Source organism: Aspergillus neoniger, assembly GCF_003184625.1.
Source record: "Aspergillus neoniger CBS 115656 unplaced genomic scaffold BO87scaffold_30, whole genome shotgun sequence".
NCBI lineage: Eukaryota > Fungi > Ascomycota > Eurotiomycetes > Eurotiales > Aspergillaceae > Aspergillus > Aspergillus neoniger.
The window spans coordinates 348444-372511 of record NW_020291158.1 but is presented as its reverse complement, the minus strand read 5'-3'; the positions used below and the strand labels follow the sequence as shown (position 1 = coordinate 372511).

Here is a 24068-nt window from a genome sequence, read left to right as displayed (position 1 = left end):
ACCGCTTGGGGTGTAGTGAGGAAAAGAGGCTTTTCGAAAATGGGCCATGTCAATAGCTTGTGTATCATATATCTAGAGCTCTCAGATTGGTCGTGGTCAACTATTTTATTGAATCAAATATCTGTTCGCCCCAGACCTTCTTGGTGCGACACCCCGGCTATATTCACGACCGAACAGCAACCAGGCTTATCAACCCGGGTACCAAATGACAGGTGGAATGAATCAGTAATGCACCACACGTTGGGCCTCTCATAAGACTAGTTCCAACAAAAACTTTTTTTGCTCGGCATTATAACTAACAGTCGCTCTTATAGTACATACGTCACGATATGCGAATTTAGGAATACGTAACCGTTGTGACCATTCTACGACTTTTGCGGGGTCCCCACACGTCTCGAGGGCAGTATTGTTTCTGAGGGAGGCTGCCTGTGCAAGCCGGGATGCTCCGAGGTACCCCATCAAAGTCTTTGTTTCGACCAGAAGAGAGGAAAGTTGAGCATCCTTGCTAATTATGCAGCCCCCTTCAATGCTTCCTGGGTCGAGCTGTCGTCATCGCAATGGGGCGTGGATCAACTTGTCGGCCTATCCGAGGGGGACGAGTCGGGTCTTTTGTATACCTTCAAGATAGATCACCTGAAAAAGGATTGCACAATTACCAGCCAGTTGCCAACTCTGGGAGCGCCTGGTCACTGTAGGTAGATACATCACTCGGTTTACCATACGGTTCTTATTAGTGATAATTTGGTCTAAATAGTCATCAAGTTGCGTGATAATACTGCACTAGCTCTTGGCACTGTTCGTCGACATCAGGTCCTCGTTTCGACACATCTACTAAAATTTCACTCCATGTAGTATCTGGGAGGATCTGTTGCCCTCTATCCCATTTCCAGAACAGGCAATGGCAAGATACTGCTTCAAAATGTTCCGCGAGCGGAGATTCTACCGGAATTCCCCTACCAGTCGATTGGACACGGTCCTAACGAGGCCCGTCAGCAACAATGCCATGTGCATCAAATATTGGAAGACAGCCGAGGCATACTATACGCCCCGGATCTGGGATCCGATAGGGTTTGGATACTTCGGCGCGACGGCGTTCAGCATCTTGAAGTCTGTGGCTGGCTACAGTGCCCTCCCGGAACAGGCGCTCGACATGCCGTATTGACTCCCAATGGTATGTACTCTTAGCCTCAACACGGAGATCCCATGTTCCGGAGCTAACTAACCTTAATTGCTAGAGACGATAATGTACGTTATTGGAGAGCTCTCGCACACTGTCATCGCCTTCGATGTATCAGCTGCCCCTGCAGAGGGCATACCCCCAATTGATGGCTTCGCACCGAGTATAATCCCTCCGGGGGTTCACCCTGATCATCAAGACATGATGGACTCTGCCGAAATCAATCTTCATCCCTCCATCCCTAACGTTATCTATGCCAGCAATCGCTGGGAGAGGCACATCGCGCAGCGTGAACCATGCCTCCGCAGTGTGCCTCGCGATCTACCGCCGGGAGATGCGATCGCTATTATCCTGCTCTCCGAGGACGGCAGGAAGGTCAACGACATCAAGCACGTACGAACAGGCGTTGATGTCATCCGTGGCATGCGGCTCAGTGACGACGGCAGGTATGTCGTTGTAGTCGGACAAGAAGGGGGTGGCGTGGAGCTCTATGGAATCAACGGGGAAAGGGGAGACAAGTGGACTTTGATGGCCGCCCTGAAGGAGGGGCTAGAAAACGGGATAAAGCATGCCATTTGGTTATAAGAGGGTATACATAGACCGTCGGGAGTCCATGGACACGTTTACTTGACATTGAGTTGAATGTTTCATGTTGCCTTTGTAGAATGGAAGGAAGAGCACTAGATGGTTCTAACCCCCCCCCCCAGCAGTGACCTCCCCAGAAGAGATATATGTGAGTATAGCATTCAAAATTTCCTTCTTTAACTAACCTTAGGAGGTAGGGAGGGGCTATACATGCCTTGAGTGGAGTGTTGTCATATGTCAATGTTAGGCTTTAAGTTGCTAAAATGTTGGATCGAAACCCTCTGCAACCTATTGTTTCATGTACATCAAGCTTTTTCAAGGCTATAAGTCTGATGAGTGGAGAAGAGCTAATATTCGAAAGGTAATTACGGTTGGGAATTCCAAAATAGACAAGAAAACATCCAAGCACATTCCTCACAATCAAATTAACAATCAAATTAACATAATCTACTGGATGATCTTCATATTCTGGAGACATCTCTAAAGCTAGCCGTTTCTCATGTTCAACGTCATACCAACGTTTCAAACAGATTGGCTGCCTTTGGTAATACCCGAGCATACAAGAGACAGCACATGGCGCTGCACCTGCTCCGCTGATCCTTCAACATTGATGGTAGTGACACCCCACTCGCTCTTCTGTGGCTCCTCCAGGGCTTGCAGCTGGGAACGCACCATATTGCTCTTCAAGTAGTGGCCCTCTCGCAGATTCACACGTTGCATAAGTGTCACCTCACTTACCTTAAGGTAAATAAAGTGGATTTTGATCTGCGACGAGCCGTACACAGCGATGCGCATGACCTCGCGGTACTTCTCTTTCAAGGCGGAACAGGAAACGATCAACGATTTTAGGGGATGAAAGTTGTTGCGTTGGCTAGGGGACAGGGCCTGAAGGGTGGCCTCGCGCAGAGCAATAAGCCAGTCCCAGCGATCTTCATCCGCAAGAGGTACTCCGTTCCTCATTTTATCTTTGTTGGATGCAGGATGGTACTAATGTGTGTCAAAAGTCAGCTTATTTGCCTATCCTGATTCAAAGTCCATCCCTCATGGACAGTTTCCAACCTACGTCATCTCCTTCGAGGAACGGTACACCCAGCGAGTGTCGCAAATATTCACATATTGTTGTCTTCCCACACCCGGCAGGACCAGTAACAACCCAAATATGTTGCAACTGTGTATGGCTAGGGGAGTGTTCCTCCGGGAGCTCGCATGGGATCAAGGACGACTGGGCGTTCAGTGCGAGCGGCATGATTGGCACTCAATCGCATAGTTCAGATGTGTCAGTGACCCTTTCTTCGGTGTTGGTCCATAGTATTGTATTTGACAAACAGTGAGTATAGACTTCCGGATGTCCTATCGGGTTTATTTTTCGCTTTTCGCCGCTTAGCGACCGGGGATTATCCTAGCGGAATAGTGAGCCGGGCAAACTCCCCTTCAACCGAGGTCAAGATAATATGTCCGATGACGGGGTCCCACCAACACCAATTATCCCCGGTGCGTCACAACTCCGATCCTATGGCCTAAAGTAAATCTCCTGTCATTCTCATATACATCCCCGTTCCAGTTTGTTATGTCCGTTAGGCTGAAAACCATTTTTATTGGCCTCCCCTGCTGGATAACTGCTTGTACCATTGTACGTCTTCAGAGAACAACAGCAACATGGCTCCTCCCACTCACTTCAAGCTCAATACGGGCGCCCTCATTCCCGCTGTCGGCCTCTGTGAGTGGCATTGATTCTGATTACGTTGCTGCGCCCTCAATAACATAGATGATATGCCCAGGAACCTGGAAATCCGAGCCAGGAGAGGTCGCAAAGGCAGTGGCCTTCGCCCTCAAAAATGGATACCGGCACATTGATGCGGCATTGTGAGTGAGCCCTGCTGTCCCTCTCATCATCGAGTGCTGGCTAACGAACAGAAGAATCTACGGTGAGCTCTTCTATCTCGGTGGGCTGTCTTCCCAAGCCACAGTTATAATAACGCATAAGTCAGGTAACGAAACCGAGGTCGGCCAGGGAATTAAGGATAGCGGCGTGCCCCGCAAGGACATATTCATCACTAGTAAGCTTTGGAACACACATCACCCAAATGTCAAGGAGGGTCTACAGAAGACCCTAGATAGCCTGGGCACCGACTATCTTGATCTTTACGTAAGTGCACTGTCATTTTGTATGCGGCCTAGCATCTGGTCTGACGAAGTATTCCATCAGCTTATTCATTGGCCCGTTCGGCTGGTTCCAGTGAGCAGTTCACATTCCCAGCATTCCGCCCCAGAGCCATGCGCGACTAATATTCTCCATGCAGAATGAGACGAGCGAGCTTCTGCCGGTAAACCCGGATGTCACCCGCTCGGTGGACCGATCGTGGGATCAGAATGAGACCTGGCGCCAGATGGAGGAGGTTTACAAAGCTAGTATGGTCAAGGCGATTGGGCTCGCCAACTGGTCCATTCCCTATTTGGAGGAGCTCCGCAAGACATGGACCGTTGTGCCGGCTGTAAACCAAGTTGAGCTGCATCCGTTCCTCCCTCAACATGAACTCCGAGAGTATTGCGACAAGCTTGGTATACTCCTCGAAGCATATTCCCCTCTAGGTTCTACCGGTGAGTAATTCATCTAGCTATTATTCTTGTGTCCCGCAAAAGCCATGTACAAATTACTAAGATGTCTTTTGCTAGGGGATCCTATCATGTTAGATCCTGAGATCCAACAGATTGCGGACAAGAATGGGGTCTCCGCCGCCACGATCCTCATCAGCTACCACGTCAACAAAGGCGTGGTTGTTCTTCCGAAATCGGTCAGTGAGAAGCGCATTGCTAGTAACAGAAAGGTTATTTCACTATCTAAAGAGGATCTGTATGTGCTGGACGGAATGGCGGCTGCGGGCAAGGCGAAACGCTTGAATACGCCGCTGTGGGGATTTGATCTGGGCTTCGCGGACTGGTACGGTCCGGTGAAGTCGCAGTAAAGCTCATATAGCTCTGTGTGATTATAGAAGGTTTCAATCCATGAAAACTAGGAAGTGAATGCTGAGTAGACTCTGTCACGAATTCTATGAAGCTAGTATTCTTTTCCAATGAAGACCGCCATTCATGAGTAATGCTATACTACATTTCCTAAACTCAGCATTGAAAGTGCCACTATGGGCTGGGCCGACCCGAGTCTAGCCTAATGACGGACCCTTGGCCTACACTATCCATAAATCTTGTTTTCTCCGATTGTTTCCCTGTTACACGTGAACCTTTGGTTTGTCCTTCTGGCCAGATGTTTCACAAAGGCCTCCAGGTTATAATGTGAATTTACTATTTCACCTTGGAATACATGCAACAGATGAAACATTTATCAGGATTTATTATGGTTCCGTAAAATAAATTCTTTGGAATGTTGTTATCAGAAAAGGTGGATATGTTGAATTCGGGTACTTAGGCTAAACAGGCCACGAGACGTACATCTTCCCTTCCCTTGGTTAATTAAATTATACCCACGCAATAATCTTCAAAGCAAATAACCATACAGGCGCATTCAGGAAGCCATGTTTATTGTAGTTGTATTGTTTATGAGGTCCTTGGGTGGAGAGAAGCTAAGGTCTAGTCCTTGTATGGAGCCGGAGATATACCTTCCATCAAAGCCTTTATGCGCATAGCAAGCAATTTGGAATGGAAACGGGTGTAGGGGAGATAGCCGACCATGAGCCAGAGGTTGGGCACCCCAGTCTCCCGGTACGCAGTTTTGAACTCGCCCTCCTCATCAATACCCCAGATGGGACCGCACTGGTCGGCGATCTTGTCACCTAGCGTGGCACGGATCGAGTCAATGGTGTTGGAGAAGCCAGTTGCGAAGACAATCAGGTCGAATTGGCGCTCACGCCCATCGTTGAGGATTACCCTGTCCTCCGTGAACCGCTCAATGTATCCTGGCTCCACCTTGATCTTGCCATTGATGATGTGCTCACACGCACCGGCATCGAAGTAGAAGCCACCGTTGCGGGTCTGGCCGAGGGTGGAACCGCCCGTGCTGCGCTGACCACGCCAGGTCCGGAGACTACGAGCATGGAGTGCATCCAGAAGAGGCCGGTCAAGGTCTTCCAACACCTTAGCATTACGCCTGGCGAGTTCTTCTCCGGGTCCAGTAGGGGTGGCAAAGAAAAGACGGTCTTGTTCCTCATGGCTAGGCCGGTTGCCTTCGGCGTCAGGACCATAGTTACCGATTGTGCGCGGGACGGAATAGGTCAGAGACATGATGTAGGTTGGGGACCGCTGAAGAAGCGTAACATCGATGCCCCGGCGCGAACAATCAAAGGCCGTATCGAAGCCAGAGGATGAGGTACCAACGACACAGACCTTCTTACCCACAAACTCACGCGCACTGTCGTGGGCCGTTGAGTGGCGGATAACACCACCCTTGAAATCGGCCATCCCGGGAATATCCGGGGTCATGGGAACGCCGCAAAGGGAGGTAGCCATGATGACCTGCTTGGGGTGCAGTTGTCTGGTTTCGTGGCCTTCTTTGTTAATCACGACCGTCCATTTATGCTGGTCGTCTTGCTCTGCCTTCACGACCTCCGATTTGGTCCAAACATTTAACTCCAATGCCTCCGCATACCACTTCATGTACATTCCTTGCTTCTGAGCGGGTGTGTACGTGGGCCAAAGCTTGGAGTATGGAAAGTAAGGCAAATCATCAGCCCAGTGGGGGAAGTGAAGCGATAGGTACTCATAACGCTTTTTCCAGACATCGCCAACCTCTTCGCTGCGCTCAATGATGAGGCTATCCATACCAAGTGCCTTACATCTGGCAGCTAGCGCGAGACCACTATTTAAGAGAAAAAAGAGTCAGTCTTTGTGAAACGGGACATGGAAGAAACAGACTAACTTCTGGCCTCCACCAATGATCAGGATCTCGGGGTTGGCAGCGTCGATTTCCGCAGCTCTTTGTTTCTCCCAGCTGACGGGGCCCGTCATATGCCCGTCGGAAGGAGGAACTTCGGGAAATTGTTTCAGCTTCTCTGCAACCGTGTGCATTGTGTAAATCTTCCACCCCTCCTGAGTGAAGACCGCATTGATAACGGCTGAAGAAAGCACGACTCCAGTCTCAAAGGAAACGACGAATTGCAGCTGAGCAAAGTCCGGATAGGGCCGGGAAATAGTCGGAGCCGGGGTGAGGAATTTGAAGTTTGTGGCTTTCGTTTTAGGGAAAAGGTCTGTGGCAGCCTTGAAGATTGCCGGGTGAAAGTTGAAAGTGCGGTAATCCCAGGTGAAGGACAACTTGTCCCGCCTGCCGCCAAGAGAGGAGGCGGAGACATTGGTTGCGTCGTACTATCGCTACTGTGCTTGGCAGTGAGTGTCGGAGACCCAGTACGAAAGATGGCCCTGACAAAGGTTTAGTCATGATGTGGCTCCCAGAGCCACTTTCGATAAGACATTTGACCGAGTCTACGCAAATTCAAGTGGAATTTCTTTATCCCCACAAGTCAATCCACAGTAGATTGCACTCGTTTTTATCATCCTGGCTCAAGGCACCATGTTCAATATTGAGATGCCCAACTACGATCCATCTACCGAAGACTGGCTACACCTCTCGGAGCTGGCTCTGGTCAAAGGACGCTTCCTCTCAAATAACATGGTAGCCGGTCTCCAGACCTTAGTAAGTCTTCAGTTAATTGCGCCCGATCAGCTACTAATATTTGTTAGCATTTGATGGCGCATCTGCATTTGTATAGGAACCCCTTCGTTGCGTGATTTCTTCAGGCTAACAGTTGGGGTAGACAACTGGATAAAGGCGGAACAGGTGACAATTCCTGGCCTCTGTGGGGACTGGTCATGCGATTAGTCCAAGCGGTAAGCATGGCTCCTTGAAGTGACGACAGGATCTAATGGGTCCATCTGTAGATGGGTATGCACCGGGACGGTGCCCGCTGGAACCTCTCTCAAGATGTGATCGAGGAAAGACGCAAGGTCTTCTGGGAGCTGAATGCTGCCGATACCTTTCAGGCTCATTGCTTTTCGAGGCCGTATGGATATCGCCTGTAGGCTTATTGCAGTTCTGATGTCGGTCAGGTGCGCGATTAATCCTGAGCATTGCGACGTCGAATTCCCTGCCGAGCCGCTCCATGTAAGACAGGAGAAGAGCTATTCGAGACTACGTTTCGAGCTATCTCAGCATTCTTCCGAGTGTGTACTTCATTGTTACCCAATCCTGCTCTGTTTGTTATTGCTTCGGGGCTAATGAGGCTGAAGAATTCTCCATATGGCCATGAAAGTACGGAAACCACCGTACTCTGCTGTCACCGATCTAGATATTAGGCTGTATGTCCTCCTGTTCGACAATTGCAATATATTCGCATGCTAACCCTACCGAGGGCGGACTTTGAGCGCAACCTTCCCTTCTCCCTTCGTTGTCGAGCAGCGTTCCTGTCCATGCCCTCTCGGTATCCCCACGTCCAGGCGGCAATCGAAGCATCACCAGAACCATCCCGGAGGTCAATGACCATATCCTTCCAAGTTTGTCTGCCCATCCCGTCCATTTGTGCGTCTGCTGATCGAACCAGCAAAGTAATCTTGCACTTAACATATCGGAGACGATAATCAATCTACATCGGCCTTATTATGCCAAGGCGCTCTACGACATCAACGAACGTACAAAATCCATATATGCGCCCTCATTTCTCACAGTGATCGAGCGTTGCGGGGTAAGGCCATCCTTTAGGCTGTTCAATTCTGATCTTTGCTTAACATTGGTAGATCATCATTGCTATTGTTGACGACATTCATACCCGCTTTCCCGCGGTTAGCACCAGACAATGGAATTTCTGGGTAGGAGAATCCATTTCCTTTGTCAATGAGAGACCATAATATCTGATGGTGTATGGCACAATAGTATCACGTGTTTGGTTGCGCTCTCTGCTTAGGGACGTTGGTGTTGCGCGATCCCAAGAATTCAATGGCTACTTTTGCTCTTACGCAGGTTGATGCCGCGATCAATCTATTCACTTCTTTGGTTCAGCACGGCGCCAACACTCCGAGATACTGCCGTAATTTGCAGTGGCTTTCGAAACTGCGCGCTCGGGCATCGTCCAAAATTGCCACAGCGTCTACCGCCGCCCAACAGGCCGACTCGCAGCGAGACCAGGGCGATCCGGACAGGCAGGAAATTAGTCGAGAAGACAGTGAGGATAGTGAGGATGTCGAGCTGCTCGGTTGGCGGACCAGGTTGATTGAACGGGCTGGTCAAGGTCGTCCGACTATCCGCACTATTCAGCTTGCTGAGACGCCGACCGATTCTCATGAGAGCTTTGATGTCTCAAACGCATCGCCGCATGGGCATATTCACAGAGCCCCTCAACGTGAGCTGGGAATTGGAGATAATATCATGATCCCAGGCTCATCCCTTCCTATGGTGACCCCCGACTCGACAAACGAACTTGTGAGCATCATTATCCTAGCGTACGCCCATTGTTCGAACTGACACATACCACACAGTTACAAGACTTTTGGGATCCAATGCTGCTGCAGGATATATTGGGAGGTTTCCAGTGGAGTAGGCAGTCATGATGATGACTTCGGAGCCGAGTCTCTCTAACTTTCCTCCGTCGGGAGGCCGGACCACTACAACCATTTGGCATGCTCTAGTAGTGGAGTCAAATTTCGTTCCAAACAAATATGTTCTTAACAAGTGTGGTACGATGCTCGTATTGTCTTGACTTACCATGATAGACAAAAGCTGTCCTTTAGGCAGAATCATATTTCAAAGCTTCAGAAATCACAGCCCAAGGCCTTTGACCATCCTGATGCCGTCACTCACGGTTCTGCTACACACCTATAGGTTTGTTCATAAGACCAGAAGCTTATGCACCCCTTCAACTTTAAGTCCATCTTAAAATTTGCGGGGATGTTAGGTCTACCCTAACTTTAAAATGCGAAATGTCCCGTCTACAAAGGCCTCGTGGTAACCTTTGAAAGGCTGCCGATGCAAGGAAGAACGCATATGTATCACACCTACAGTTCTGTCTATGGGCTTTGATGGCCAGCAGAAGTAAGACTTGCACAAACATGACCAAGGAGTCTATTAGTCTATTTTACCGACTGGAGTTATATGTAAAACGCTAGGCCTTGTCCTTCGCAACTTCCATGATAGGCAGACCATTGTCGTCAAAGTATACTGGTACGCCATTGCGGAACGAGTACTGTAGAGCGGTGGCAATCTTAGCCGCCTCATAGGCATCCTCGGGGGCGCAAGTGAGAGGCTCGCCGTCAAGAACCGCGGCCGCAAACTCTTCCAAGTATTTGATGAACGATTTATCGTAGAGGACGAAAGCATCTGGGGTTGTAGCCGTACGCACACCATGCGAATCACGAATCTCAACACGATTGATAGTGGAGTTTGCATTGATGACCGAGTGGGCCTTAGTCCCGCACACGCGAGTCATCCCCTCGAAGCCGTTGGTGAGAGTGCGGCCCAAGTGGAAGGTGAGGATCTTGCCGTTGGCGAATTCTACCAGACCCCATCCGTTGTCGCAGTCGCCATACTTGGCAAGCTCGCCATACACAGCCTGTTGCCCCATGGCAATGACTCTGTTGACCTGTTTCTTGGGGTTGGTGAGGCCCGACTTGACATCCAGGTAGTATCTACCAATGTCGATCAGTGCGGTGTGAGCAACTGAGCCCTGCAGGGACTAAGTAATAATGGAAATATGACTGACATCGTGGACCCCCATATCAACAAAGATACCTCCAGACTGCTCGGAAAATTTCACAAAGAATCCTATGTAAGACGGTTAGAGCTGACTAGACTATCGGTAATCGTTTGAAAGAAAGCTCACCTGTAGGATCCTGCTGGTCAATGCAAGAGCTCTCGACCGCGTGGATATCACCGAGTGACCCATCCATGACCATCTGCTTCGCCTGACGATACGAATCATCATCTGTTCTGGATTAGTCGATAGGCCTTCACGTTTAGCACGGAAATTCAAAGGCTTGACTCACACCGTCGACAGAAGGGCACCAAGAACTTAAGATGAGGCTTGGAAGCGGCTTTGGCGACGACCTCCTCAGTAGTGAGGACATCTACCGAGATGGGCTTCTCACACATGACATGCTGATCGCAGGTTAGACATCAATTTCACATGAGTAAGCAGTTGCTTGTGAGCTCACCAGGCCTAAATCAAGTGCTTTGAGGACTAACGGGGCATGGGTAGCAGTGGCCGTCGAGATCAAGACAGCCTCCGCACCGCTATTCTTCATGCAGTCCTCCGGGTCATCAAAAACTTGACTGACGAAGGCAAATTTGTCGCTGCCCACTCATCTGCCCCGGGTTTTGTATCGCAGGCAGCGACAAGCTCAATGCGAGGTTGCTGGAAGGCCAGAATTCGGGCGCGAATGGCACCCAGACGGCCTAGGCCGATCAGAGCGATCTTCATGCGAGATTGGCCGGTCATGGTGAAAGAGATAAAAGTTTTTATTAATACTTGTAGAATATAAAGGCTCTGAGACAGCTTGCTTTTATATCATCTCTTTATTTATTATTATTTTCGGGCGCAATTCTATTTCAGACATGATTAAGGGGTCTTGGTTAGGGTCCGATGTATACATTCATGGTTCAGTCAATATCCGACGGCCGATGCTTCCGCCCGATCTGCTTAAATCCGACTCTTGTTACTTGACCCGATCAGACAAAATTTCTAGAGGGAAAACATTCAGTGAGCTACTCCAATGCTGCTCCTACCACTATCCAAGACATTTTACTTTTTAGCCTTGGGGATTGTTCCTCTTTCAGACAAGTTGGGAGATGATTTATTAGCCTCATAATTAATATCCTTATAACATGAACTATAAACTGCACATGAATAAGAATACAAAACTCTTTATTACCTTATATGTTTTCTAGACATTCTAGTACTGTTGATTGGTCTCTGTTAAAGTACCGTCTTGACCATGCGCTGTAAAATAAACCGTTTCATTTTATCCTCCAACACTACTATTAGGCATACATGGTGGATATGTATAATTATTGGACCAGGTCTACTACATAGCAATATCACCGGGTAGTAGTCCTATTCGATTTCATCTGATCAGTGTAATAGTACTGCCATACTCCGTTAGCATATTTATAGCGTAGATTTCATACGAAGGACCTTGTCGCGTTTGAGTCGCAAAAGCCTGAGGCATGTGAATCATGCCTTAAGGCAGGGATTCATGCCTGGCCTATTTAGGCCGAAGCGGTAAGGATTCTGCCGTTTCATCTGATTCCTCAATAGGTAGGCGGACTGCCTGTCCATGATGAACACTACTGACACTGCGACTCAGTATGAATACCTGATTGCGCTGTTCATAATTGATGAATGGGCCAAATGCCGTGTCCATGAGGACTGCCGTCTATTTCTGGGTCATGGGTGGTTGCATCAGGAACTCTATCCTGACCGCGGTGGCCAACGGCTTCGTTTCATCCCATCTGCGGCAGTCACAGAGTGCCCAGCAGATGCAGCCAGTATTCCACTCAATAGAGGCCCTTTGCCGTCTTCCAGCTTCAGTATGTAGCCTCGTTGTTTTGGTGGCAGAAGGATCAAATATCCTTCTGGGTACTTGGCAGTGATGATAGTGGGGTGCGATTGACAAGGTACTAGATTGTAAGGTGCACCAGTCAATGAGGGGGAGGCTGCGTTCTCTTTGTGTTTGTTCGTCGCACTACAAACAACCAGCTTGCCGATAATGGTATACGAACAGGGTTCATCACTGTTTAGTGCAGTGCGCCAGCAATAAGACCTAATTTCCCGAAATCCATTCCAAGGCCTCCCTTCCCCCTTCCTATTTTCCCCTTCCATCTCTTATCCTCGGGAGTAGTGCTGTGCTCCTCCTTTTGCTCCACCACCATAGTCTTCAGCCTTGGGGAAAACTTTGAGACTCCCCTCACTAGCAAACTTTCTAGCAATATTGACTCGCATCTTCGAGGCTACTACTACTGTACTTGCCCAGCATGGCAAGCATGAAACTCAATGGAGGGGTCGCCCTTGTGACTGGGGTGAGTTCCTCCCATCCCATCTTGCGCACATAATCCCCGTGTACCTTGAAGCATTCGAGACAGCAGCACAAGATAATTAATCCTAACTATGCTTTGACCTACTAGGCATCGTCCGGCATTGGCAAAGACGTTTGCTTTTCGCCCGCCGAAGCTGGCGTCGAGTCAATTGTGCTCGCCGATCTGAACCTCCCTGACGAGGCCATTCTGAAGGAGTGTCGAAAATTCTCCTCTCACCCTAGCTTTCGTGCCATTGCTGTCGTCGTCGATGTCGTCGATGAAGCCAGTGTTAACGATATGGTTCAACGCGTTGTTGCCGACTTTGGCCGAATTGACTACTGCGTCCATTCCGCGGGCTTTTCTACCAAGCGTTCACCCACCTCCGATCTAAACGTGGAGGCTTTTGACAAGGTAATGACAACCAACTCCCGCGGATCGATGATGGTGCTGCGGGCTGTCACCCACGCCATGGCACGCCAAGAGCCTCGTTCGTACACCAGCACACGCAGCAACACGACACGCAATCTGGGCCGCGGGTCAATCGTCGTCATCGCATCAATCAACGGCATGATATCAGCAGCTGGCATGATGCCATACACAGCGTCCAAGCACGCGACTATCGGGATCGCCAAGACCGCCGCTGTGGACAACTTTGAGAACCAGATTCGTGTAAACATTGTCTGTCCATCGTGGACGGATACGCCAATGATGCAGAGGGGCATTGAATATTTTCCTGCGCTGGGTCCGGCAATTCAGAAGCTGTGCCCACTCGGTAGGACCGCTATGGTGGAAGAGGTGTCCGATGCGGTTGTCTTTCTGTCTAGCCCCGCTGCTTCGTTTATTAATGGTGAATCCTTGGTGATTGACGCGGGTTTTACTCTGACGGGATTCCGGCTAGCTCACTAGATGCTATCATGTCGTTCAGTAGAGGTCATGTAAGCCAAGCACCACAAATTTGATGATGGGGGTGCTCTAGCTCTATCGAAATGTGATCCTTTCTTCCTATTTCTCCATCCTCTTTATATCAGATGAATAAGTGTTTCACTTGCAGATAGAATTCATAGCCTAGGAAAATACTACCAGTTTTTCCCTCTATTTTCTGGCCCTTGGAGCGTTACTTAGTCGTCTCGAATAGTATGCTCAGTATCCGTAAATCTCGCCGGTTCCCTGCGACTTCGGTCCACTCGCAAATCAAAAACATCCAACCGTTGATAACCACCCACAACATCGTGATATTGCTTCCCCTCAACGCAAAGCTTCAAATCCAAATCCGCGTACAATACTGCTTCTTCCATCTGCACAAACTCCCGTGCCTGTTGCTCCCGCGTCGACTCCATCACCGTAAATCCCTGAACCGGCGTTCCCGTGGGATCGAGGAACATGGTGACGCCACGCGGTGAGAGCTCCAAGGTCCGGCGAATCCGCGCGGCGTCACTGGCTCCAGCGACAATGGTATCAATGGCGGGTTTGTCAAGGAATCCACTACACATCACACCAAAGCACTTGGCCTCGAAGCAATGGGCAGCAGCGCGCAGACGGTTGGCCAGGACATTGTTGTAGTTCGACCCAGCGGTACTAGTAGCAGAAGCGTCCCCGGTACTACCCACCACCTCGGAAGGGGCATCCAACATTCGAGTAGGCCAGATACATGGCCATGAGGAGATATGAATCTGTTCCCGTTGTGTCATAAGAGTGTATCGTGCCAGCGGGTTCGTGTTCTCTCCGCAGATGAGCGCGCCGATATTGCCATACGCGGTATTAGCGACTCGCAGCCCGTGCCCGTCACCGGGACTCCAGGTCAACTTCTCAAAGAAGGTTGGCATCAGCTTGCGGTGATGCACGGCGATTGAGCCAGTGCTGTCGATGATGAGGTTCGAGTTGTAGAGACAGGCAGTACTGGTCAGGCTACGCTCCGAAATGCCGATGCTCACAACAGTATTGGTCTCCCGAGCGGCTGTCCGCAGCGCAGCAACCTCTTCGCCATCGATGGCAATCGAGTTCGCCACCATACGGGAGAACAGATCGTGATTATCCGTGGGTGGACGCAGCGCACTCCAGAGGGGAAAGGCCGCAATGTAGGATTCGGGGAAGACAACTACGTGGGCGGCATTGCGCGCCGCTTGATGGATGAGGGAGACGGCTTTGCTCGTGGTTTTAGACGCGGACAGGAAGTTAGGCGCGATGTGGCAGGCTGCTACTCTAGTGATGGCCATGATGAAGAAGAGTTTACTCTCTGTGACGACTTAGAGCACGGTGGTCTTTACATCCAGCAAATTGGCGCAGTTGAGAGTCATGGATGTTATCAGTGAAGGGGCTGGATGATAAGGCTACGGCGGGAAATCCGCCCGCCCCGCTTGTCACTCCACTTTCGGGTAATCCCAGGATCAGGCATCTTCGGTCAACCTTGCTTTTGACGGTTGTTTTGATCAGCACGGCTAGACATACCGAGAACATCGTCGAGCAATCAAAATTCAATTGGTAGTAATAGAGGGAGATTGACACCTTAGTCGCCATTACCTCGCGACATCTTGCCCATTATCTCAGCGAATACGCCGAGGTCTGGTCAGTGAGCCAGTACTAGCTTCAGATAGAGTCCAAGACCTACTCTGCCACCACATTACACTCGCATAATAAATTTACACGACTAAGTGGCTCAGTTGAGAACAGATAAACGGCAATCGAGTGTTTGACATTGACACACACACAACAGGATTTTCTTATATACAATGAAGACTGTAGAAGGTAAGGGGCCATCAAGAAGAACAAAAGGAGATGGAAGTGGAGATACCACCACCTAAAGAATCAGTCATATTCACGACCTTTCTCAGTCGCGCGTGTCCCCCATAGGAACAACAATAGTATTCCATGACATGAGCGGGCGCAAACATAGGCATGGCATCTTCCCACAAACTGTTCGACAACACGGTCTTGTTGCTACCATCGGCTTCCATGAGCACGATGACAGCGTATGGCTGCATAGAATCATCGTATAAGGGTGCCTCCTGCTGGAAGCCGAACATCGCGGTACTGTATAGTATACGTCCATCTTGGGTCCACACAGCATGGGCATCACTGGCGATAGAGGGAGTGAGCTTCGTAAGTTCACTGCCATCCGGGTTCATGGTGAAAATGTCATAGTTGTCGCCAATGTTACCCAAATTGGTGCGCCGTGTGAACAAGATCTTCTTGCCATCAGGGGAGAAAGCCGGGAGGTTATCCCACTCGGTTGTAAGTTGGGTCACCTGCCGAGAGGGTAGATCGACAATGGCCAATCCAGTGGTGCCAATGGTGGTACCATTTGAGGCCGTACCAGGCCAGGTCCGGAAAACGACCTGTGTGCCATCATGGTTGTAAGACGGGAATCCGTAGTTGGTGATGTTGTTGCCGGCGAGGAGGGTCACGCCCGTACCCTCCGGGGTAACACTAAAGATGAACCCCGGGCTACTTTGGCGACCCACGAAGTATGCACCGTAGCCGAACGTGATGTTGGTATCATTCGGTCCCCAGTTGCCCTGATAGGCACGGGCGTTTAAAGCCTTCCGCGATAGAAGGATTGATCATGCCCTTCTTGGTCTCGAAGAGGGTAACCTGATCAGTGCCGTTCATTTGGAGACGCATAAGATTGCTATCTGCGACACCCTCCATCTGCTGTGACATGGCCATCATAGGGCAGCCTCCACGCTTGGCCATCGGGAAAACATCCGTGAAGCGGTAGTCCCAGTCCGGGTCAAAGTTCCACAGCGGGGAATACTGAGTCTTCGATGTCGACGTACTACCGCCCGTGGGACCTTGTTTTTCATAGATGATATATTTGCCATCTGGTGACCAGGCAGGAGAGCGTATAGCAGGTGTCATGGTATTCATGGGAATGGTCTGGTATTGCGTGTAGTTTTTACCCGAGATGGAGGTGTAGTAGATACCATTGCTGGCCGCCTCTTTCATGACGTAGCCAATAACCTGTCGGGTGCATTCAATGATCAGTATGAAATGCTACAGTGTGGCTGAATCGGGATACTTACATCGTCGGTGACGAATGAAGGACTGATCTTGGTCCCATCTCCAGTAGCATGAACAATGCGGTCACCACCAGTGACGAAATCAATCGAGACGATGCTGGTGTTGAGGTAAGATCCTTCGAGCAGCTCAGGCTGCAGACGACCATTGTATGTGTCCTCGGTCAACATCTCATAGAAGACCAGGCGCTTTCCATTTGGAGAGAATCTAGGCGATCCCTGGGTGTAGTTGCTCCGAGACGAGACGAGACGAAAGTCGGTACCATTGGGGCGGGCTGCGTAAATGGACAACTCCTGGGTATGCTCCCAACCAGAGCCGTCGCTGTGGCCCCGCCATGGGGTGTTGCGATCGGATGTGAAGACGATCCACTCTCCATCAGGGGACCATGTCGGCTTGAAGTATCCATTGGGTAGTGAAGAGTTGGCGGCCTCGGAGATACCGGGAGTGAGCGTGAGGTTCTTGAGCGATCCGGTCTCCAGGACCATGAGCATTATCTGGCTAGTCTGATTGTATCTCGAAGTTGCAAATGCCAGCATCTTGCCATCAGGGGAGATCGAAGCAGAGTCGTCGACACCGGGTGACAAAGCGACTTCTTCTATTTCTGCCCCCACGGTACTGGTGCCATTAATGGCGACACGGTAGATATCCGCCTGGCCGTTCCCTCTTCTCTCCGACGTGAAATAAACATACTTTGCGTCAGGGGACCAGCTGGCTCGGAAGTCGTACACGGTGTTGGAACCCAGGAGGAGCTTCTCATTGGAGCCGTCTGGCTCGGCAATATACAGCTCGGAATAATTGGGACTGATGCGGTTGTGGAGGAAGGTACCTACTTTTGTATCTGAGGTGGCTTTTCTCCTAGCCTGGTCTTTTGCATGCGATACACCAGAGACTAGGGTGGCAGAGGCTAATGCAAGCCAGGCCCATGCCTTCGAAACAAACATGGCTCTTTCCACTTCCCTAGTGGCAGGGGTGACAGGTATTGGTTGAATGGGTTGATATAAAGATAACAGAAAGCAAGTCACCGTTCACACACGAAAGCCTGCGATTGAACCAAGTTCTGAGACAAACTTGGGCCGTAGTCGAAAAGCAAGCAGGGCCAAGCTTCGTCTTAAATGTCAGAACTCAGAACTCAGAACTCAGGACTCTGAAGAGCGGGATGGGGTGGGGATGTACCCGCTGACAATTGGAAAGTACCAGAGCCATCTTCGCTTAGATGGGCAGAATTATCTCAGCACAGGAGTATGGCCCTCAGGGCTTAATTTAGTGTCTTCTAGTGTGGAGGGTCAAAAAATGCAGGTGCCACGCAGAGAAGTTTCCGGGATCTCCACCTTTCGGACCTTGAACCCTGAAATGGATACCCGTCGGCGATCACTTGTTGCACCTCGTATAGCGAATTGTCCCTCGGACCTGCCCACCCGAAGCGATCCGCGCCCTCCCAATCAGGTACACGTAAAGGCTGACGGATTTGATGTTGCAACATTGCGTAGTTGCACTCCATCTCAAAAGACCGGTGGAGAAAATACAATACGATACGCCACTCCTAGCAATCTCGGGCCTCGTCCGGGCCGCTCTATACCCCTCTGATGCTTGTTTTGTCAAACGACACGGGCAATCTTCTTCGTCCAGATTTGCTCCCGCATGTATTGCATGAGAGCTCAGCCGTAGTGTTTCAGCCCTTCATGGAAAATGAATGGATCATTCCCAGCAAGTCGAAGCAGGACGTTTTGTAATTGGGATCAGAGGTCCACCCACTCGTTCTCCCACATCCCGCATGAGGACTGGAAGGGGGGGGGGAGTGCCTTTTTTCGTGCTTGGAAATTGCGGCATTGGCTGTAACTATTATCGTTCTTCGAACTGAAAGAGGCAGCTGCGCAATCCTTTTACCTCCGACATCACAGGGCCGAGCGGAGCCTCGAGCCCTCTGTATAGGGAACCGCCGTCATTCCTATTGGATCCTTCAGACTTCACATAAGGGAGTATACGCAATATTTCTGACTGGTCTGAATGCCTCTACTGCCCAATGGTGTGTCCCAAAGAAGTCAGATTACGACCCAAACAGCACGCAGCCGGCGGTTTCAGCTAAGTCAAGCGTTCTTCTTGTCTCTGATATCAGAATGCTAACAGAGGGTTGATGACTACGGCCGCAGCCGACAAGCAAGACAGTTTATACTTCTTATAATTTTATTGTTTGAAGGGTGGCCATTGATGTATTCATCATCTAGACCTGGATTGAAAAGCTCCTTATTTACAGATAGGCAATTGTGAAAAGGCCTCTCCAACAGCAACCCCTTCCCAAACCCGTCATTAAAGTCAACACCCAGTTGGAACGTAAAGGAAAGTACATGGGCTTCGAGCAGAATGAAAGCAATGATGGACGCATACGGCTGGATAAAGCCGTCTCTTCAACCGACTCCCAAAGGGAACAACTCTAGCTGATAACGGTGATATTGCTCGACAGAGCAGTGCAGTTGATCGGAAGATCAATTGGCGGAGCTGTTCCCCCGTTGCTGAAAGCCAGACTGCTGTAGTTGTAGGTCGGGCTTAGCATCATGATTTGGCCAACAGTCGTCCCATACTTGTCGGCAAGATCCTTATACACACCCCATTCAAACGAGTAAGGCTGGATGATACATTGACTCGGCGAGCACTCGGGGACCTTGATAGATTGGCCAACCCGCAATGTTTCATTAGCGGACTGACCACCCGAGAGTATTTCTGTAGTTATGTTGAGACGGAGGGCATTTTTTTCAAATGTGTCCCCTTTGACGGAGTAGTACAAACGTGGTCCACCGTAGATGCAAGACCGGGTACGGCCCACATCTTTGATCAGGCAAGATTCATTGTCTGGAGTGAAGGTTTCGCCAGGGATGATGAAGACTTCGCCAATATTAGGTGGAATGGTCACATCTGCCATAAGGTTGTGTCGGCCAATGTCACAGACACCGCGGTTGGTCTTGCGGGCAACCTCGAACACCGTTGTCTCTTCGGTAATATCGTAGAGGTAACTTGTGGTATTCAGGGTACTCGGATCGCAGGACGCCGAGGCAACGGCAATTGTGCCCAAAGATAGAAACATAGAAACAGCGGATCCAAAGCCCTTCATTGTGACGGTGAATAGTCTTTACTTGTAATGGAAAGAAATTGAGATGAAATGAGTGACTATGAAAGGAGAAGAATGAAACAGATGATGTACTGGAAGTACAGGAGGCCCTTTTATAGCTAACAAAAATCATATCCTAGTAATGATTGATCTTCCATGAAGAAGTGGCTCCGGGAGTACGATGAGGAAGTTACGATCGGTGATCATGAGCCGCTCATGCCGGAGCAGTGTGGTCAAGGTGGACATGAATCTCGATTGCACCTTCGCAGTCCAGGCCACCGACATTCATTTCTGCAACACGCCTGAGTACGTGTATAACGATCACTAGGTACTTAGGGTATCCCTTTCTCCCCCGACGGCACATCACGGAGTTCCGGTGCAATCCACTCCCTATGGCCTCGTCAGCTGCGATATGATAGACGCGTTAGCCACGCCATGTAGTCCGCGATATCGGGAATTTTGTTAAGGCCTCCTAAAGACACTAAGAGCACCAGTGCGTCTTGTAAAGTGCATCATCGCCATATCCACCGCCCTCATTGGAGGAATCTAGATGCTCTAAACAGGGAGCGATGTACGGACATACCCCAGTTTGACCCATAGACTGGTGGGTCGGACGGAAAATCTGCCGCGGGTAAGAATGGGTACTTTAGAAGAAACGCACACCTTGCATGCGTAACATTCCCTTTAAATTGGGATCTAATGGTCGGAAGTCGGATGTGGCACAAAGCTGGATCCATGCAGCTAAAACTAGGATCAAGTTTATGCATTTCTGCCAGGCTGAGCGATAGGATATTGCCCCTGAACAGACGTCTTGAATAGACGTAGATGTGCTACTCACATCGGACATGGAGGGTCAGGACTGGGGACACCGGTATTACAATGGAACTCGGTAGGCTAAATCTTCATCATCTCTATTTATCTATACTACTGATCTTTTAGACCAAAAATCAGTGATCCTCGAGACCGGAACAGAGGGTTTCTAATCAGGCAATGATCCTCAAGCGAGTGGGTCCAGGGCAGCAGCAATATGGAGAGCCTGTTATCTCCGAGGATCTTGAGTATCTTCGGTCTCCTCATGCCCCAATTATGCACTGACAAAACGGCTAGCGTCTGTCGGCACTCCAATAGGGCTCTTAGGTTTTCGATTCAGTAAGTTAGGCAGAATTTGCGATGTATCCATGTCTATGATCTGCGATCACTGCGGAAGACAATTGGGAAAACTGTAGCCTAGGAGCATACGTATTCAGCTAGGAAGGTGCGCACAGGAAGAAAACAAAACCCAAAACCTTGGAATGGACGCCGTGGGGTTTCGCAAAGTGACCCCAGATTGGGTTATAGCGGCTAGGTGGGCGGTGTTGGAGTTGTTTTTGGCACGCTTCATCTTATCGGCGGAGCCCAGACCCACGCCGCCGATCTTGATTAGAGCAGGGTCATATTGGCTCAGCGCAGACCACAGAAGGAGCTGAACTGATGCCGTTACAAGGGCTTTCCCATCCAAGGTCGGGGATATGGATGATGAACGGCCAATGATCTGTGTTGGATTTGGAGGCGATTGCGTTTTCTGATGGATAATTTGATGTATCTCCCGTCTCGGGACCATTAACTAGTTGTTCGCGGGAGGGCTCCAGTGGGTTGTACGGCTAGTATTGGTTTAGAAAAAGTAGTCTCCTTGTTCTCTCTTTCTCTTTAAAGGCCTACCTTGCGAGTTCAGTGACATAGCAGACGATATACCGCGGCTGCTCTAGCAAAGTCCACAGAGTCTACTCCCCAACAAGGGGATCCTTAGGGACAGCAGACCTGTAGTTCAACCGAGCAACATAGTTGAGGCGGGTCTATGCAATCCAAGTATCATCTTTCCATCACTATTTCCGAGGTACCAGTGTCCCACGGCTATTCGTTATTTGACCATATTTTGAGCAGCCATGCACGAGCATAACCCTCACTTTAATAACTGATATGGAATATTGCCTCATTAGCGAACACATTATGATTCCTTGACCTTGCTTACGTTTCCTGTCTGGGGTTGAACGCCTACCTTCATAAGTGAGCCTCATCAACCGCGTAGGTACAGCCATCGTCAACAGATTCCAGACTGACAGGAAAGGTTATCATGTCTCACGTGCTCATATCGTATCATTGCCCAGGTTGTCGCACCTTTATTCTCTTTTATTACACAGTTTCATTCGCGATTTTGATCATTTGAGGTTCCCCAAAGTGCATAAGCACTCCATACTTCTTATCCTCAATCACATTCATCAGGGCGATAGCAGTCCAGACAATTACTCTGGCACGTTCTAAATATCTTTTTAAGTCCTACAGTGTTCAACGGTAGAGGGCGCTGTACCGATCGGGGATATGTTCTACGGATGTATTTTTAGGAGGCTCAAGTCCTCCTCGATCGATTCTACGATGACACAGTTTGAGTGATGGGACATTTTAAAAATTGGTGTACTTTGCAGTTAATATCTATGCACATTTTATGATGAATTTAATCAAGACGTTGGCACAGTTCGTCATCCCCTCAATAGAGAGCTCTGCATACTAAGCCGGCAGTTTCAAGCTAGTAATCTCTTCACAGGCTTCCACGACTTTCTCTTGCAAATCCTCATCTCTTGCAGCCGGAATCGGCTGACCAATCTTCCCCTTGGGCTCGAAATACCCTCCAGACAGGTTCTGTTCATCATAATTCCCTTCGGCTAACATGACATACGTTTCAACACCATCCTCCACCCTATCTGGAGCACCCTGTCCGCCAAGCTTAGTTGCCACCCACCCGGGGTGCACCGAGGTCACTGATGTGTTCCTGAACCGCCGAGCGACTGCATTGGCGAGGAGCATGACATGAAGCTTAGAACCACAGTATGCCGGGTAACTTTGGTAGCTGGCCTCCCCGCGTTTCAACCAGAACATATCATCCATGCTTGCCATGTCTGCGTACCGGTGCAGGTTTGAGGAAATGAAAACGAGGCGTTTGGGTGGACGCAGCAAACAGGACATCACATAAGGTGCAATAAGGTTGACCGACACCAAGGCTGGAACACCAGTATCCGCATTCTTCCGAAAGCCACCCTGCATGATTCCAGCATTGAGGATGACAGCATCAAAATCACCAATTGCGTTGGCATCGTCGCAGAGCTTCTGCGTGTCTTCCATCCTGGACAAGTCGGCAGCCAACACCCCGGCGGCACCCGGGCACGCAGATTTGGCGTCCACTGCACGTTGCTCATTGCGCGCATGCAGGTATACGGTGTGTCCTCTGTTAACAAGCTGCCTGGCAGCCTCGAGACCAAGCCCGTCGACCGAGCCAGTGATGAGAATGCGAGCCATTTTGCTGATCGCCAATGATTGATGGGCTACTTTCAAGTGATGTACTGTCACGGCTGGAAGCTTCCGAGTTCAGATAAAGGCAGCGAGAAGGGAGGAGAGTACAAGAGTTGGGATACAGTCAAACTGGAAGGTGAGTCTGTTGTATGGCTATTCCCGGGGCCGTCGAAGCAGCGTTTGATGGTTGTGGGGCAAACACTGCACGGAAGTAAAGTCCGGTAACTCCGACGGTTTCCCGACGGATTTGTAGATATGGGATATGATGGATTCTACACGGTGGATGTAGCCAACATCCTGGACCCTGAGTGGAGCTTTTGCCATTTTCCACACGTTCAGGTGGTATCGCCGTGTCCGGGCTTTTTGCCGGAGCTCACATGATGAGAAACTGTCGACGAGCTACTAACCGCTAGACCATAAGCAATTTTCCGCTTCAGCTGATCAGCGGACGGAGAGACATGTCCCAACAGGGACTGACAGTGCACGCTCATAGGCAATATAACCCTGGCATGTTGCTTCACCTGAAGTCTCCCATGGAACGGACAGAAAATTTGTTTACTTCCCGTACTCTATTCGCCTCGTTCTTTCGCTTCGTAAACGGACCTTATCAAATAGCAATGATCAATTTGACCAACGTACATACTACAGAACAATCTACTAATCACACAAATGAATGGTGCCTTTTATGTGGTATCCAAGGTTCATCACGCACCCTGTCGGCACAACCACACCATGGGGCACTCCACTCTCGCGGAAGCTAATGCGTATTGCTGACACCACCAATGAGATACCGACTGTCAGCACGCTATCTAGGTTTTTCATCAGCTAGACCTGTATGGGGCAGTGTGATGGTTCAAGTGTCACCG

The 24068-nt window shown here is 49.8% G+C and overlaps 11 protein-coding genes across 11 annotated transcripts; 4 read left to right on the top strand and 7 right to left on the bottom strand.

Moving 5' to 3' along the window:
• Positions 1 to 205: 205 nt before the first annotated feature.
• Positions 206 to 1762, top strand: BO87DRAFT_399733 (putative isomerase YbhE; the record flags this gene model as incomplete). The annotated part of the gene is made up of 5 exons (XM_025625457.1): positions 206 to 225; positions 465 to 691; positions 755 to 795; positions 853 to 1171; positions 1236 to 1762. The coding sequence occupies 5 exons, from the start codon at positions 206 to 208 to the stop codon at positions 1760 to 1762; spliced, it is 1134 nt and encodes a 377-aa protein (XP_025476782.1).
• A 522-nt stretch (positions 1763 to 2284) lies between these two features.
• BO87DRAFT_443783 (thermoresistant gluconokinase family protein) lies at positions 2285 to 2794 on the bottom strand (the record flags this gene model as incomplete). The annotated part of the gene is made up of 1 exon (XM_025628116.1): positions 2285 to 2794. Exon 1 carries the CDS (start codon positions 2720 to 2722, stop codon positions 2285 to 2287), a length of 438 nt encoding a protein of 145 aa, XP_025476781.1. The 5' UTR covers positions 2723 to 2794.
• Positions 2795 to 3372: 578 nt separating this feature from the next.
• BO87DRAFT_418361 (putative glycerol dehydrogenase (GCY1)) lies at positions 3373 to 4725 on the top strand (the record flags this gene model as incomplete). The annotated part of the gene is made up of 6 exons (XM_025626883.1): positions 3373 to 3625; positions 3680 to 3687; positions 3751 to 3908; positions 3969 to 3998; positions 4063 to 4360; positions 4436 to 4725. Exons 1-6 carry the CDS (start codon positions 3528 to 3530, stop codon positions 4723 to 4725), a joined length of 882 nt encoding a protein of 293 aa, XP_025476780.1. The 5' UTR covers positions 3373 to 3527.
• A 619-nt stretch (positions 4726 to 5344) lies between these two features.
• BO87DRAFT_461644 (flavin-containing monooxygenase) lies at positions 5345 to 7220 on the bottom strand (the record flags this gene model as incomplete). Its single annotated transcript, XM_025629109.1, has 3 exons — positions 7116 to 7220; positions 6630 to 7072; positions 5345 to 6569 (listed from the first exon to the last, which is right to left on the bottom strand). The coding sequence occupies exons 1-3, from the start codon at positions 7143 to 7145 to the stop codon at positions 5345 to 5347; spliced, it is 1698 nt and encodes a 565-aa protein (XP_025476779.1). The 5' UTR covers positions 7146 to 7220.
• Positions 7221 to 7277: 57 nt separating this feature from the next.
• BO87DRAFT_428930 (fungal specific transcription factor domain-containing protein) lies at positions 7278 to 9307 on the top strand (the record flags this gene model as incomplete). The annotated part of the gene is made up of 11 exons (XM_025627474.1): positions 7278 to 7400; positions 7448 to 7470; positions 7522 to 7594; positions 7646 to 7767; positions 7814 to 7927; positions 7994 to 8062; positions 8116 to 8257; positions 8305 to 8445; positions 8498 to 8569; positions 8634 to 9179; positions 9236 to 9307. The coding sequence occupies 11 exons, from the start codon at positions 7278 to 7280 to the stop codon at positions 9305 to 9307; spliced, it is 1497 nt and encodes a 498-aa protein (XP_025476778.1).
• Positions 9308 to 9858: 551 nt separating this feature from the next.
• On the bottom strand, positions 9859 to 11190 carry BO87DRAFT_399729 (putative NAD binding Rossmann fold oxidoreductase; the record flags this gene model as incomplete). Its single annotated transcript, XM_025625456.1, has 6 exons — positions 9859 to 10419; positions 10456 to 10517; positions 10576 to 10677; positions 10739 to 10850; positions 10907 to 10985; positions 11021 to 11190. The coding sequence occupies 6 exons, from the start codon at positions 11188 to 11190 to the stop codon at positions 9859 to 9861; spliced, it is 1086 nt and encodes a 361-aa protein (XP_025476777.1).
• Positions 11191 to 12725: 1535 nt separating this feature from the next.
• BO87DRAFT_341067 (SDR family NAD(P)-dependent oxidoreductase) lies at positions 12726 to 13673 on the top strand (the record flags this gene model as incomplete). Its single annotated transcript, XM_025620681.1, has 2 exons — positions 12726 to 12770; positions 12876 to 13673. 2 exons carry the CDS (start codon positions 12726 to 12728, stop codon positions 13671 to 13673), a joined length of 843 nt encoding a protein of 280 aa, XP_025476776.1.
• Positions 13674 to 13885: 212 nt separating this feature from the next.
• Positions 13886 to 15021, bottom strand: BO87DRAFT_461641 (carbon-nitrogen hydrolase family protein; the record flags this gene model as incomplete). Its single annotated transcript, XM_025629108.1, has 1 exon — positions 13886 to 15021. Exon 1 carries the CDS (start codon positions 14978 to 14980, stop codon positions 13886 to 13888), a length of 1095 nt encoding a protein of 364 aa, XP_025476775.1. The 5' UTR covers positions 14981 to 15021.
• A 499-nt stretch (positions 15022 to 15520) lies between these two features.
• BO87DRAFT_443756 (TolB family protein) lies at positions 15521 to 17722 on the bottom strand (the record flags this gene model as incomplete). The annotated part of the gene is made up of 4 exons (XM_025628115.1): positions 15521 to 15561; positions 15619 to 16303; positions 16356 to 16724; positions 16787 to 17722. The coding sequence occupies 4 exons, from the start codon at positions 17720 to 17722 to the stop codon at positions 15521 to 15523; spliced, it is 2031 nt and encodes a 676-aa protein (XP_025476774.1).
• A 1487-nt stretch (positions 17723 to 19209) lies between these two features.
• Positions 19210 to 19884, bottom strand: BO87DRAFT_315550 (uncharacterized protein; the record flags this gene model as incomplete). Its single annotated transcript, XM_025619696.1, has 1 exon — positions 19210 to 19884. One exon carries the CDS (start codon positions 19882 to 19884, stop codon positions 19210 to 19212), a length of 675 nt encoding a protein of 224 aa, XP_025476773.1.
• A 2432-nt stretch (positions 19885 to 22316) lies between these two features.
• Positions 22317 to 23511, bottom strand: BO87DRAFT_379181 (short chain dehydrogenase). The gene has a single exon (XM_025623972.1). The coding sequence runs from the start codon at positions 23206 to 23208 to the stop codon at positions 22423 to 22425; it is 786 nt and encodes a 261-aa protein (XP_025476772.1). The 5' UTR covers positions 23209 to 23511; the 3' UTR covers positions 22317 to 22422.
• Between the last annotated feature and the right edge of the window lie 557 nt (positions 23512 to 24068).

Bases quoted from the DNA above. Each gene is read 5' to 3' on its own strand.
- BO87DRAFT_379181 (XM_025623972.1), bottom strand. From the start codon at position 23,208: ATGGCTCGCATTCTCATCACTGGCTCGGTCGACGGGCTTGGTCTCGAG.